The sequence below is a fragment of the Lissotriton vulgaris genome, chromosome 3_1, assembly GCF_964263255.1.
Source record: "Lissotriton vulgaris chromosome 3_1, aLisVul1.2, whole genome shotgun sequence".
Lineage (NCBI taxonomy): Eukaryota > Metazoa > Chordata > Amphibia > Caudata > Salamandridae > Lissotriton > Lissotriton vulgaris.
The window spans coordinates 646579974-646596360 of record NC_141689.1 but is presented as its reverse complement, the minus strand read 5'-3'; the positions used below and the strand labels follow the sequence as shown (position 1 = coordinate 646596360).

Genomic DNA, 16387 nt, shown 5'->3' with positions numbered 1-16387 from the left:
TATGGCAGTACTAATACTGGCCTGTCAACTTCTAGAAGGTCCATTTCTTGCTGGATTGTCTCCTGTATAACCTTAGCTTACCAACTAGCTAACAAGAACTTACAGGGTAAACCGCATGCACATTCTGCTAAAGGGAAAGCTTCCACTACAGCTCTCCTTCGTAATGTTCCTATTTCTGAAATTTGTAAAGCGACAACTTGGCGGTCTGTTCATACCTTTACCCGCCATTATTGCCTGGACTCAGATACTCAGGCCGATGCCAGAGTTGGGCAGGCCTCTTTGAGGAATTTATTTGCATAAGATGTATTTGCGATATATGTCTTAGTCTTTTCTGTGAAGTTTTTATACTTCTTGCTCGTCCGCGAGACTTTGGGTATGCGCTTGCTAATCTATTCATAGATTATGACTATTGATGAGTATCCCCTGGATGAGAAGGATTAGTTACTTACCTGTAATCCGAGTTCTCATCCAGGGGTATACTCATCAAAGTCATAAGCTCCCGCCCACCTCCCCGGACGAGCAGAGTTACAAAGTTATGAGATGTTTTATTGTGGATCTCCTCAGGTGTTATGCACCTCCAAAAAGAACTGACCCAACTGTCACCTGTGGTGCACCATGGGAGCAGGGGATTGCCTTCAGGTCTTAAAGGCACGGTACACCTACTCTATTGCCTTAAAGGCAAGGTGTCAGTTTTCTTTGTTTGCTTTATACTCTACTGCAGCCTACTGGCAAATGCCTGCAATTACAGGTTTTTCCTAGGGCAATAAAGCATTGTTGTATACAAATGTTTTCTGCTCTCTTTCTTCCTTAGGTTTTGGAAGAGTACTACTGTATGTATGTAATTTTGCGGCAAATTTTGCCAGTTGGGAAATGTTTTAGGCGGCAAATATGTTTTCACATATATATATATACATATATATTTATATGTATTTTCTATATGCTCTGGGATCCCGCACTTGGGCGGGGATTATTCATAGATTATGACTTTGATGAGTATACCCCTGGATGAGAACTAGGATTACAGGTAAGTAACTAATTCTTGTTCACAGTTTTGCCATTTAGCCTGGTGACCTCATCGCTTGGGTTTACCCATGTGCTGGCAGCTTCAATATTGAGCTCTGGAGTCCATGTATTAACATACTTCGATGACTGTTAGTGAAGATTGAGTCCCCTGTGCTTTTCCACTTTCTCCGAGAATTGCAGACATTTTGGATAGGATTTTGGCTTGGACACCAATTCCAATTATACAACTTTAAGGCTGTTAGGCCTAATGGTCTAATGCATCCTGTTTTTTGTCACATGCCAGATGGCGAATGAGAACTTTTCAGTCATGCGTGCGGAAACAGTAGCACCAGCATCAGGGGAGTCTCTAGCCTCTGGTTCAGATTTATGACCCCATTTTCCCAGATCTTCAGTGGGGAATGTTCCCCTCCAACATATTTGTGGGTCATCCCTTCCACCCTCTACATTTAAACAATAATGCCACATTATCCACAGGGTCAAACCAAGATCTCTGCAGTGAGTGCATTAGCCTACTGAGGCGAAAGAGACAGAATACTAACAATTTACGTACAAGCAGCTTTTATATATCTGACCTTACAGGGAGAAATATTTCAATATTTCTGAATATATTGACACCATCATACTTGCCAAACCATGTAGCGAGCATAAAAGTATGTAGAAGCAAGCTAACTATGTTACAGTTTCATGTAAAAACAGTCTCCAAAATATAGATTACCAAACATAAATAAATACATAAATATCTTCCTACAGTCATTTAATACAGCACAAATTCAGCAAATTTCCAGGCATGTAGTGTCTTATTAAAACTACCACATACATTAGGAAGGGTGGGTGGTCGACTCCAAGTGCGGTTTTCTGTATCTAAGAAGGGCAAAGTGGTAGCTGAGCACCAGTCTCGTTTTCGGTTAGCCTTTGCATTCAGATCTGCTGTGCTTTGACCAAGAAAAATCTTTGACTGGCAGTAGCGTCCTGCCCAGCCTGGGTACTCGTCAATGACTACGCCACACACAGAGCTTAGTATAACACATCTTTATTCCTGTTTGTAACCGAAAACTCTACATTTTAAACCTGCATTCACTTCACTACGCTCTAATGCTTACGTCACAGTTCTACTGAGTCCATCAGGTGCCACAAAGGTTCCGTCATTCCATACTCACCAACACTACACTGGCCTTCATGCCTGGTCCAACAGCTCCATTGCTGGCATTTATGCTCTTTCAATGTCTCTCTACTTGCCTCAATTTGATGTAGAAAAAGTACCAGGAACTGATACTAAAACGGTTAGTCCCCACCTTAAATGTACTTGTGTTGCCACATCCTGGGCGGGCAAAGCTGTGGCTCAAGCTTCATGGCGCCACCTGTTGGATCTGAAGAGCTGTTGCTGCGGTAAAAAGTTTCCTGATCAGTCTAGTCTTGATGATAGCCCTAAAGTGAGGAATGGATTGTATAGGTCCACCAGAAATATCACTACAGAAGGTAAGTATCTTTTTCTGTCATTGAACGTGAAACCCTTGCTGAACATTTGCTTGACAAGCAGAAAACTAGGACTAACCATACAGAGAAGATGCAGAGTAAAAGCATGCAGGGCAGAAAACAAGGAAAAATACTTTGTACAAAGAACTGTTGTTTTCTGCCCTTGGTTTAGAGATACCTGAATGTACCTTACGTTTAATGTATTTTGTAATTTCATGAAAACTCACATTTTTCTAATCCAGGTGGCCCTTTTAAGTTCATCTTAATCTATACCGAAAAGGTCTAAGGTATTTACCTATTCAGCCACTCCCTTTATGCTTTTGTTTCTGGAAATGTGCTATCCATACGTTTTTACTTTTCATTACATTCTGAAACTCTACGTTATAACAGCTCTTTTCAATCAAATTTACAATCTGTCGCCAAAGTATTTACAGTAGAAAACTGCTAGTGGATTTAAATTAGTATTTTAAAATTAGTGTATGCTCAACATGGCTAGTGAGAGCACTTTGCAGCTTTTCATGCGCTTTTCATGCTTGTTCAGCATATGTAGCCTTTTATCATAGTAGCCTTTACCATGTCAAGTCCTTTCTATATGGAAGTATTAGATTTAATATCCAACACTGGGCAAAAGGTAGGAGACTTTCTATACTCTGTTTTCTCTTCTTCCTGAGGGGCCGTGACCTAACCTCCTGGGTCAATAGTTCGATTGAGTGCTCTTCATTTACTCCCATTCCAGCTTTTTCTGTCATTCCCTCTCCTGCTTTTTCATTTTGAAATAACCTTAAACTAGTAGAATAACAGGCATAGCCATAATGTTATCATAAGTTTTGCCCCAATAGTTTCCTGCTTGTATAAAAAAGAAAACACTCAGTATGGGCCTACTGGGAAGAAACCAAGGTTAGAAGCATTTAATCGACACATTTCAAACTTTCTCTGTAGGGGAAAAAAGAGCAAAACGCCTGCAATCTTGTCTCCTATTGCACATCATAATTGAAATCCAACAGTCTCACCGACATGCGAGCCAGTCTAGGTGAGGCAGCATACATCCCCTTAGTGGTTAATACTTTAGTGAGGGATTTATGATCACTCCGCAATAAGACTTTCTTACCCCAAACAAATTAGCGAAGTGCTCCAGACCTCAGACACACGCAAGAGCCTCGCAGTCAATTACAGAATATTTCTCCTCAGTACGAGTTAAAGAGCGCGAGGCAAAAGCGATGGTGACCTCACCATCTAACATGTTCTTCTGGGTGAGCACAGCACCTATGCCCCTTCCATTAGCATCAGTAGTGACAATACTAGGTAAATTGGGATCTAAACCTTGTAAGGCAGAGGCATTACAAATATCGTCTTTAAGAGAGACAAAACATTTTTGGCACTCGTGGGCCATTCAAATGTGTTCTTAAGTTTTAACTGCTGTCTGATAACATAAGTTTTGGTGGGAAGATTTGTCACAAACTTGGAATAGAATTCCACCAACCCCACGAATGTTAGCACTTCTTCTCTATTGTTAGGCACTGGAGCATCTCTTATGGCCCCCAACAATTCTTTCTTTGGTTTGATACCCTCTTGTGTGATTTCATGGCCTAAATATGTCCCTTGTTTTTCTTGTTGCAAATGTACATTTATTGTATTCAGCTGTCAAACCTTTTTCCTGTAAATTGCACAATACCTTACACAAAGTTCAGTCGTGCTCATCTTTGCTTCTACCCATAACCAAAATGTCATCTGAAAGATGAGCAGGTTCTCAAAGCCCTTGAATACCACCTGTATGCTTTTTTGGAACATTGCGGCTGAAGACGCTAAACCAAAGGGAACTCTCTTAAATCTATAACAACCGAAAGGTGATAGAAAGGTCGTTACATTTCTGCTGTCTGGGTGTCGAGATACCTAATGATAGACCGCCGTGAGGTCAATGGTAGAGAACCACTGCATGTTTTTTGATCTCTAGTAGAGGATGCTGGTCCACCTGGATGCTCTGATTGAGGTCGCGTATGTTGATGCATAGTCTGAACTTTCCATTGGCCTTCCTAGTTACGACCAGTGGCACAGCCCACTCAGAGTTCAGTGGGTCCTCTGACCCCTGCTTTTTGTAAAACTTCTAGTTGTAATCTAACTTCTTTTAATGCGAAGGGAATATTTCTCACCTTGTGTATGCAGAGCTTTGCATTTGCTTTGAGTTGTTTTCTAGGTTTAAACCCGTTTAGCTTCTCAATGCTTCCGTCAAAAACCTTGGGGAATCTCTTGGACATGGCTGATCCTAAATTATCCTCTGCCTGCATAAGTAAAACAGGTTCAGGGCTGTATGGATTTAGGACAAACCTAACTTGCCCTGATCCCTCCAACCCAATACTGAAGGACCAGTAGCAGAAACATACAAGTTGCTTATGGTTTCTCTATTTTTAAAAAACAAATTTCAATTTTCTGTAGCCCAAAATTTCAATTGGTTCGCCGGTGAATGTTTTAAGAGGCCTCCGGGTGGTTATGCGCTATACAAGTGGAATTTTTCATTTCATTTCAAGAGAAACATCAGGTTGGGTTAATTTGTGACACAAACAATGCATACTTTTTTTGTCCCACACCTCTTTATTAACAATAGTATTTGGCGATCCTGAATCGGCTACACCCTTAGTCGTAGTTCAACTATACTATGTACGTCCCACTGATCACTTGAACTGATTTTTTTATTTATTCGACTTTGAACCCACCAGCTCCCAAGCAGTTCAGTAAAATTTTAGTTTTCTTCGCAGGGGTTAAGTCTTCCTCCTCCACATCGAATGTAGAAATGTAATCAGTGAAATATTCACGCCATAACTCATTTTAATACAGGCTTTCCTGCTGCTGGTAAAATGCTTGTGTTTGGTGATAAATTATACACATTATCAGAAGCCATAGTGGGGTTGTGGTTGAACGGTAAAACTTTAGCCAGCTACTGGATATCACAAATAATTTTACATGGGTGTGAATTCACAAATATCAGTGAAATGGTAGCCCCCACCAAATACAATGCGTAAATGTGTCTGTCCACCCTGCCAATAAAATGTGAATAAAAGCGAAGCAAATTCAAGAACAAAAATACCTTAGAATCTGCCTTGGTAAGAATCCACCTTTTCTTACAGGATTGGTAGGTGGCAGGATGTAGAGAGATAATAATGTTTATAATAAGGATTGGGGGAGATATACCGAGCAGCCAAGCAGTGTGGTGAAGAGACGCTGTACATGCACAATAATCTGTAAATACGATGCGTTGAGAGAAGAAAAAAAAAGTAATTAAAGATGGCAGACCGACGAAGTTGCGCTTGCCGTTAGATGGTTGTGCATTTCACTGACGTCACCACTAGATAATGTTAGCCGTACTGGACGTTCCACAAGAAACTGAAGCGGTAGCTGCCGCCAGTGCAAAGCTAACTTGGAACGCACCTTGCGTGGCAATGACATAGCTTTGTGCGCACTTAGCTGAAGTGAGTCGTCTCCTCACGAAAGTGCCGGAATGGAATGCACCATGCGTGACAAAGACGTCATTGAGGGAGCACTATGCCGAAGGCAAAATTTACCTCACGAATGAGCTTGAAAGTTCAATCGGGAACAACCGCTCAGCTGGCGATAGAACACAAGTACACGGCCCCTCTGGAGAAAGCTGCTTGAAGGACAGTGGAGGTAATGCCAGCGGTGGAATGCCTCAATACGCGCTGGTTCGTTGGTGGCTGGAATCGTCGCCATTCTTATGAAGAATTACTCTCACATAGGTTTTAGTTTAGAAAGTTTATTCTTGTAAGGGAAACAGCACAGCAGAAATGGGAGGACAGCGCAGTGGCACACAGCGTGTCGACTCCCCAGCAGATCTTCTCCAACTGACACTCAATCAGCTGGCATTCTAGAATGCCTGCTGATATGTCACAATACAGGTTGGTGGCGCAGAGTACAGTTGCCTAGAGGAGTGGGGTAGAAACTTCTGGAAGGAGACTTACAATACAAAAACCGGATGCTCTCCCTACCTCTTCATCATACCTTACTAGTTCTGACATAACCCAGTTTATCTGTGCTACATCACCTTTATAGGTCCGTACTCATGACTGATTGTGGGAATTTGTGTGTACACTTTAGATGTACCTCCAAGGAGTTCTGCTGAGGAAGCAAGCATTGTGAGACATGTTCTTGTATATTCCAGAGACGAAGGCAGCAGGGATCACGTGAGTGAACACAGAAGACGGACTGAAAGCGGCATGTCATTTGGCGGCAGCGTTGGGAGCTGTTCAACTATCCCACCAGTAAGTACACACCGAGCAGTTCTCCTTCTGCCCACTGATCGAGTAAACTAATAGACTGTAATATGTGGCCAGCAATTACATTAACAGTTACTGCAATTATTAAGATGTGCAGGGTATTCATATTTTTCTAGATTGTCTCCCCAACAACAGAATAGTGTTGAATAAAGTGTATAATGTCTTCAAGTCCTCCGAATATTATATGCATATAGATCTTACAGCGGTATGTATGGTTCACCAAATTAATATCAGCTGTAAGTAGTTACAGCATTGAATAAGGAATAAAAAAATAATTAGAAGTATGTGAGGACCATGTTTTTTCTTGTTCTTTTTCTCAAACTTCAGATTCAGTGCTTGTACGGTTTTTGATGCTTCAAAATAGCTAGTACTTGTTTTGGCATGCATGTTTGTCTTGGAGGCCAAAGGCTTTTTCAAGACTATTTAATATAAAGGTGTATTTTTGTGGTACGTAAAAGGCATTTTCTGATGGATACATCTGCCTGTGGATTCCTCACCTTATGAATATCCCCCTGCGCCAGCATTCTGGAAATTTTGCGTAGCTCTCTGCGCTGACAAGGTCGTCACAGCGTCATGGCTCCACACGCGACTCCACATGACGTCACCGGAGCCATAAGAAGACAACGTCGGCTTGATGACGTCAGTTCCTTTTTTCCGTGCTACAAAGCTAATCGATTTTCTGGGACTCTCCTATCTTCCTACTGCTACTTTGTTTTTCGAGACTTTGATTGATTCTGTTCTCGACTATGTCTGTTCCTAGGTAGTCGGGTTTCAAGCCCTGTAAGGAATGCGGAGGTCCCATGTAGATCACTGACCCGCATGATGACTGCCTTTGGTGCCTTTCGAGTGATCACGATGTCGAAGGTTGTTCATCTTGCAGGAAGATCAACCCTAAGCTGCTGAAGGAAAGAGAGGCTAAGCTCTACATGTCCAAGGTGAGAAAGGAGAAAAGAAGTCGTAAAAGATCAAAGTCGAGGTCGTCGACTTCGCATGGATCCAAGAGAAGGCACAAGAAGAAGAAGAGGCATGAGTCTCGACGTCGTTCGGCGAAGTCTCGAGCTTCGAAGTCTCCTTCGCCGGCTCCTCGACGTCGTGTCAAGGACTTTTCTCCTTCGCCTTCTGGGTCTCCAGTCAGGTCTCCTTATGTGGGTACTCTGGCGCAGTCTCCGGTGCCGTTTGATTCTCCGGCTTCGGATGGGGCTTCGAATCCAGTAGAGGTAGAGTCTCCTGCTGCTCCTGAGGCTCCACCTGTGACTCCAGTGGATCCGACTTCGGAGACTCCTCGTAAGGAAGTCGACCCGGCGCAGTATCCTTCGTTCCCTCGCCGGGTTCGGATCCATCGCATTTCATAAATGCGATGTATGGTATTTTTACCAGAGCTACATGACTCTCTGGAGCACCATTGGGTCCCATGGGCCCTTTGGCATTTAATTTGGGTGTGCCTCAGCATTATTCTCCGGCCCCCTTTATGCCATATATGCCGATGGTGCCGTCATGGCAGTTTCCGGCGCCGAGAGTGTCGACGCTGTATGAGCAGTCCTCGGCTCAATCTGGCGTCTCTTCTTCCAGGGTTCGTTCGACGCAGTTTGTAGTCACAGAGCCTCCTTCGACGCCGTTGCCAGAGCCGTCGACGCCGTGGATGGAGCCTCCGATGCCACTACCGAGGATGCGTCTTAGAAGGGAAGCGCAAAGGCTGATTGAAGAGGAGCAATATCAGGCTAGTGACTTGGAAGAAGGCGAAATTTATGAGACTTGTATGAAGACTTGTGTGAGGCAAGTGGTTTGGATGTCTCTCCAGAAGGGGATTTTGCATCGTAGAAAGCTTCTCCTTGTAAGGATGTAGCTCCTTATCATGTTGTCATTAAGAAGGCAGCTGATTCTGTTGGACCTGCAGCTTCCTATGGCTGAATATAAGCCTAATCTTCTAACAGAGGTGCTTTATTCTCCTTCATCTGTGGTGGAACCTCTTTTAACCTTCAATGATGCGCTGACGGAGCTGATATTAGAAGTTTGGAGTAATCCTCTCTCTGCTCCTGCTGTTTCTAGATCTGTCTCTAGAAGATATAGACCAGCACCAGGGGACCCTGAATTCTTTACTTCTCACCCTTAACCCCAAAGCTTGGTGGTTCAGCCTTCATGCTCAAAGCAGTCGGTAGGCTCTTTTCCTCAAGCACCGGCTGATAGAGACTCAAAAAAGCTTGAGCAATCTGCAAAGAAAGTTTTTTTCGTCAGCCAGTATGGCTTTGAAATCCACCAACGCAACTTGTCTTTTGGGTAGATATATTCACGCCCTTATGGACTCTGCCAAGCAGATTCTCCCTTATGGACTCTGCCAAGCAGATTCTCCCAAAGTTATTGGAAGAGGATCAGAGCAGTTTAAGTGAGGTCTTAGCGGACTCTCAGGCGGCTGCTCGCCAAGTAATCCAGTCGGATCTGGACACTGCAGATTCAGTGGCAAGGGTGATAGGTTCATCTGTTGCTACTAGGAGGCATGCATGGTTAAGAAATTCTGGTTTTTCACTGGATGTGCAAGCTGCTCTTTTGGATCTTCCCTTTCACAGTTCTAAGCTCTTTGGGGAAAAAGCTGACTCTGTGTTGCAGAAATGTAAGGACAGAAAAGCCACAGCAAAATCCTGGGTTTGCAGTCTCAGTCAAGAGGGTTTGGTTTCAGTGGTTTTGGGAAATCTTCCTTTCGTTCCCGTCAGCCTCAGCAACAACAGCAGCAGCAGCAAAACCCTTTGTATAAATCCTACAGAGGTAAAGGCAGAGGTCGCCTTCGTGGAGCTGGACGACATCCCTCTTCCTCCTCCTCTTCTACCTCCCCTACCCCTCCCTGTAATGCAGCACAGCTGCCCTAGATCCGCTATCCTGGAACATGTGGGTCCTGTGGGAGGCCTACTTACCCATTTTCTACAAGATTGGAAATTAATCACTTCGGACCTTTGGGTTCTAGATCTTGTAGAAAATGGGTACGCCCTTCCCTTCAGGGAATTCCCTCCTCCTTACCCTCCTTGCCAGGGGTTTTGTACGCAGGATCATTTACTTCTCCTTCAGAAGGAGGTTCTTACCTTTTTGCAACAGGGTATGATAGAGGGGGTTCCGGAGCAGGAAAGGGGTCAGGGGTGCTACTCCTGGTATTTCCTGAACCCCCCCCCCCAAGAAGGATGGCAAGTTACGTCCCATCCTGGATCTCAGAATCTTGAATCTGTTTCTCAAACAGGAGAGGTTCAAGATGCTTACTCTAGCGTAGGTTGTTCAGGCGCTGCAACAAGAGGACTGGATGGTGTACATCGACTTGCAGGATGCGTATTTTCACATCCCGATCCTGAAGCCGCTCAGGAAGTATCTCCGTTTCACGGTTGGATCGCAACACTACAGTTTGCGGTCCTTCCATTTGGTCTTACTACTGCACCTCGAATCTTTACCAAGGTGTTGGCAGTGGTGGCTGCCCATCTCAGGAGGTCGGGGATTCCAGTTTTCCCCTACCTGGACGACAGGCTGTTAAAGGCAGAGTCTCTACAGACGTGGTGAGTCATCATTTGCAGGTTACAGCCCAGCTGTTGTTCAAATTGGGTTTTTCGATAAATGTACCCAAGTCTCACCTGGTGCACTCACAGCGCAACCTGTTCATAGGGGCAGTACTGGATACCACTGTGTGTCGAGCATTTCCTCCTCCGCAAAGGATTCTCTACATACAGGAAATGACTCCTTTGTTTTACAACTGAGTGGTTGTTCCAGTTCTGAAGGTCCTTCGCCTGCTCGGTCTGTTTGCTTCCTGCATCCTGCTGGTCAACCATGCACGCTGGCACATGAGGGCGCTCCCGTGGTGTCTCCGCAGGCAGTGGTATCAGCACAACGGAGATCTCACGGAGTCTGTGAGGATCTCCAGAAAAGCTGCAGCGGATCGGTCTTGTAGCGTGCAGGGCAATCTGTCTCAAGGAAAGCCCTTTCATCTTCCTCCATTGGTGGCCACAGTGATAACGGATGCCTCTACCCTACGGTGGGGTGCGCATCTGGGGGATCTGGGGATCAAGGGTCTTTGGTCTCCTGAGGAAAGGTTATTTCACATCAACCTTCTGGAATTGCGGGCAATACGTTTGGCACTTAAGACCTTCCTTTCTTCCCTTCACGGTCAGTCGGTTCAGGTCCTGACGAACAACACTGCCGCGATGTGGTATGTCAACAAGCAGGGAGGAGTAGGGTCGTACCGTCTCTGCAGAGAGGCTTTGCGACTCTGGTCCTGGGCTCCGGACCATCGGATTAGCTTGATGGCAAGTGATCTGGCGTGGGTGCTGAACGTGCGTGCGGACAGTCTTAGTCGACAGTTCTCTGCCAACCACGAGTGGAGGCTTCATCCGGAGGTAGTTAATCACATCTTTCGGACGTTGGGAACTCCTCGGGTGGGCCCATTTGCCATTCTCGAACGCGCATTGCTCGTCATTCTGCAGTCTCCAGTTTCCGGTGCAGGGAGCGTTGGGGGACGCGTTTCAGTCGAGTTGGAGCTCACAACTCCTTGACTCGTTTCCTCCCATACCCTTGATTCCTCCGGTTCTGAGGAAGATTTGCCAAGACCGGGCCCAAGTTATATTGATCGCCTCGGATTGGCCAAGAAGGGTGTGGTACACAGACCTTCTTCACCTCTCGTCACACCCTCTGCTCCGTCTCCCTCTCAGGGTAGACCGCCTCTCGTAGTCGGAGGGGCAGGTTCTACACCCCCACTTCCAGAGCCTGCACCTTCATGCCTGGATATTGAATAGGGCAACCTGAATTCTTTTTCTCTTCTGTCTGACGTGGTGGACGTTATATTATCGGCCAGGCGACACTCCTCCAAGTCTGTCTATTCATGCAGGTGGTCTAAATTTGTTAAGTGGTGTGGAGAGAAATCTATTGATCCCTTAAAATCCCATCTTTCTGATATTCTTTATTTTTCTCTTCATGTGGCTCAGCAGGGATGTGCTGTGGCCACTGTGAAAAGATATTTGTCTGCATTGTCGGCATTTTTGTGTTTGCCTGATCAGCCTTCTTTATTTAGGTCTCCTATAGTCTTAAGGTTCATTAAGGGGCTGACAAACATGTTTTTCCCCACTCCTTTTATTATGCCCCAGTGGGATTTGAATCTGGTGTTAAACATTTTAATGAGTTCCACATTCGAACCTATGCATATTTGTCCTTTAAGGCTTTTAACTTTCAAAACGGTCTTCCTGGTAGCTATCACTTCAGCCAGGAGGGTGAGTGAACTCCAGGCTTTGAGTTCAAAGCCGCCTTTTCTGACCATACATGCTGAAAGCATGGCACTTGGGACCAGGGCTTCTTTTCTGCCTAAGGTGGTGACTCCCTTCCACCTAGGTTAGTCGATTACCCTCCTACTTTCTATCCTCCTCCTCACCCATCCAAAGAGGAGGAGAGACTCCATTGTTTAGATCCAAAGAGGACAGTTCGCTTCTATTTGAACAGGACAAAGGACTTTCGCCAGGATGACCAGCTCTTTTTTGGATATGCTGGTCGAGTGGCTAGGCAGTGCACAAGCGCACTTTATCAAGATGGATCATCTTGTGCGTTAGGGTATGCTATTCCCTGGCTGGTAAGGAGCCTCCTGTAGGCATTAGGGCTTATTTCACCAGGGCTAAATCATCTACTTCGGCCTTGTCCAGAGGTGTTCCTATGTTGGACATTTGTAAAGCCGCAACTTGGGCCTCCCTCCACACTTTTGCGAAGCATTACTGCTTGGATTCCGAGGTGAGGAGGGACGGCCAGTTTGCGCGTTCTGTTTTACAGGACTTTTTGGTATAGAAGGGTGGACACCCTCCTCCGGGAGAGGTACCGCTGTGGGATTCTATTCATAAGGTGAGGAATCCACAGGCAGATGTATCCATCAGAAGAACAAGTTACTTATCTTCGGTAACGCTTTTTCTGGTGGATACAGTATCTGCCTGTAGATTCCTCACAGACTCACCCGCCTCCCTGTTGTCCACCCTTTTATACCTTAAAAGATGAGGTATTCGTTTTTTTGATGTATTCTGTCTTCTCCAGACTTTGTTACCTCTATTTATTTATTGTTGTCTTGTTTGAAGTGCAAGCTTTCTTCTTTCTTTGTACACTGAGTGTATTTGTGTGAATTTTGTGTACTATGTATGCATTGTATATATGGTCAGACCGCCCGTTTTGCCTCTGTGGCACAGAAAAAATGGGTGGAACTGACGTCATCATGCTGAAGTGGTCTTCTTATGGCTCTGGTGATGTCATGCGGAGTCGCGTGCGAAGCCATGACACTGTGACGACCTCGTCGACGTAGAGAGCTACGAAAACTTTCCGGAATGCTGGCGCAGGGGATATTTATAAGGTGAGGAATCCACAGGCAGATACTGTATCCACCAGAAAAAGCGTTACCAAAGGTAAGTAACGTGTTCATTGTTTATATTAGTGGAAACCCACCTAATACACTATAAATATAGGCAACAACACTGCACTCCAGGATAAGGGGTATGAATTGTTTGTGTAAAGCTAGGACATGCTTTAAGTTCTTTGTAACAGAAATATAAATTGTCTCTTGTTTTTGGTTTAGAGGTGTGTGTGTGTGTAGTACACAGTCAGTTACCTATGGTGTAACGTTTGTAGGGAATAACTGTAAGATTAACAAGCATTTGGAATGCAATTGGTCTCGCATTTGTTTGAGTTAGAGCGTTCGGCATTGTAAATGGCAATGTTTTTTGCCAGTGTGTTACGGAGTGTATGTATGTGGTGTGTTGTAGAACTATGTGGGTTGGGTTGGATTAGGTATTTGTGAAATTGTGTGGCATGGAATTACGTGTTGTTCAGTGAATTTGTGCAGTGGAATTATGTGGCTTGGTGTGATGTGGACTTATGTGGCTAGTAATTATGTGGTATTGAGTGTAGTGGAGTTATTATTCGGAGTGGGATTGTGTGTTATGGAGTGGAATAATGTGGAATGGAACTTAGTGTTGTGGAGTGGTATTTAGTGGAGTTTAATTATGTGGTGGGCTGTTGAATTTTGCAGCATGATGTGTAATTGTGTGTTGTGGATTGAATGTATGTGGTGTGTTGTGTAATTGCATTGAATTATGTGGTGTGGATTGGGAATGTGTGGTGTTGAAGTGTGTGGAAACCTTAGCTGATTTGTTGATTACAAAAACGAATTGGCTAGGAGCTAAGCTCCAGATGTGTGTTTGTAGGGGGGGGGGGGGGTTAGTAAAAATGCATAGTATTATTTGAGGTGTGTATAAAAGATATAAAGGTAATTGCACACAATACATTCACTGCAAAAATTGTGATGGCGAAATCCTCCATATTAAAAACCCGGCTTTGGGAATTAGCCTAATTTTTTATTCAAAAAGCTGGTGAGGCTCCTAAGTGCATTCATTATTCGATATGACACGCTCTTGGAAACACTTGCTCGCCTTCGCGAGAAACACACTGAATTCGCCAAGGAGGTCAACAGAGAGATCTCATTCCTTGGTAGAGAGGCCCGAGCACGCCCTTTTGGTGAGGGCGATCGGCCCGGCAAAACCCTGGCCAACCTACTTCGCCCGCCCCGTGCCGCTTCCCATATCACATCGCTTCAAGATGGTGGCCCCATTCGGACTACCTCCCATGATGAAATTAAGGCACGTTTTATGTTATGTTATGTTATGTTAATTATATTTTTATAGTGCACAGATGCCCCAGCCAAGGGGCGTCCTGGCGCTAGACAGGTACTAGAACATAACACACAAAGGGAAAAAGAAGAAAGGGGCGGCTACTCGGAAGCGGGAAACAAAAAAGTTTTTATTGCACGCCTGAAGGTGGACAAATCATTCAGAGCTCGGATGTGCACCGGGAGCGAGTTCCACAATCCTGCAGCAAGCACCCGGTACGAGCGGCCACCCATTCTGCTAAGTTTAAAACGGGGGCAGACTGCTAGGTGAAGAGCCTCAGATCTTAATGATCTCGGAGGGATGTAGGGAATGAGCAGGTTGGCCAGTGCCGGCGGCGAAGAAAAAGGCCAGACAGAGCACCTTAAACTTGATCCGCTGTCTGACCGGTAGCCAATGTAGGGCCGAGATGGTACCCTACACAGAACAATGTCTGGGAAGACCCACAATGGCCCGCGCCGCGGCATTTTGAACCCTTTGGAGCCTGGATGCCTCAGCCTGGTTTACCCCTATCATCAGCAAGCTACCGCAGTCCAGCCGAGATAAAATTGCTGCCTGGACCACGAGCTGTCGGGTGGGGGGGGGGTCAAAATATTTCAAGACCGGCCTTATGCCACGCAAGATACGCAAGATACCGTAGCAGGTGGCTGCAACCCTCTTCGTGTGGTCTGTGAAGGTGAGCGCAGGATCCAGCCAAATTCCTAGGTTTTTCACACCAGAAGCTGGAAAACACTGAAAAACGGGGGGCAAGATGGCCGCCGAGGCGCTGTGGGAGTAAGTCGCACTCAGACCCCTCTCCTGCTATTGGGAAAAGAATACAGGCGCTAATGGGGAACCACAAACAGGATGCAATTCACAGTCTCGTTATACCACGGAGGCCTCATTAATCTGGCAAATATAATCAAGAAAACAAAATCGTGGTATTTCAGAATCTTTAAGACATTGACTGCAGGTATGGCCACACGAGGAAAAGAGAAAGCCCAACAGTTATCCATGTCGAGCACTACAAGCGCTACAAGCAAGGAATCAATGCAAAAGGATGTGAGCAAATTAGGCGCTATCCCCAAAACAAATGCCCCAACGAACAACAAAAAGGTAACCCCCACGGTTTCCACATTGACAAAGACACAACTGAGAAAGCTTGAGAAAGCCGGCGAAAAAGAGAGAATGCCAAATCAAAATAAGGACATGAGAAGCGCTACCAACGCGCCAGCAACACGAGATGCGGCGGAAAGAAAGAGGAATGATACCGTGTATCGGCAGCCTTTAGTGTCCGAGGCTTTTGGTGGCAAGACGAGAGCGGAGGCATCACGAAGCCCTGGAGTTACAGGTTCTCGGCAAGACGCGTCTGCCAAACAGCCCGCAGGAGCAGCGCAGAGCGTCCTCGAGGACGCAAGCCAAAACGTTACCAAGCAACCGGAATCTACGGAGCTCACGCTTCCCGCGGAGCCTCCGTCGGAGCACCAGACGGCAGTTCAGGCACAGTCAGACGGCGGCGCCTTGGAGCATGGACAGACGCCGGCACTGCAGGACTACGATCCGGCTCAGAAGGTGAGAGAGGCATACTGTGGGGGTTTGACATCGAATACAGGGCAAATGTTGGAAGCCCTTAAAGAGGTAGAGGAGGAAATCAGAGGAGAGCAGCTACAAGCCAAAGGCAAAGAGACTACTGCGCAGGAGGAGGCATTCGATGGCAAGATAGAAGGGGCAGTATTTACTGTCGGGGCTGAAGGGGCTGACGGCGATGGGTTTTTCTCTGTACCAGAGGAAACAGTCTGAATCTGAGCCTACATTAGCAAGTAGTGAGGAGGAAAACGAAATGACAGGCTCACTATCAAGCTATGAGGATAGCGACACTTCTAGAGGGAGAGGCACGCAAAAAAAGCGTGAAACTGCAGCAAGAAGAAGAGCAGGCTCCTCACAGAATATGCATAAGGGAACAACTAACAGGCTGGTATG

The 16387-nt window shown here is 45.6% G+C and overlaps 1 protein-coding gene across 1 annotated transcript in view; it reads left to right on the top strand.

The window, feature by feature from the left end:
- The window catches only part of RIOK2 (RIO kinase 2), a 146252-nt gene that overhangs the window by 110799 nt on the left and 19066 nt on the right, over positions 1–16387 (top strand). Inside the window, exon 9 of the mRNA XM_086960961.1 lies at positions 6665–6764. Within this exon, the coding sequence (XP_086817087.1) occupies positions 6665–6764 (100 nt within the window). The remainder of the gene's footprint in view (positions 1–6664; positions 6765–16387) is intronic.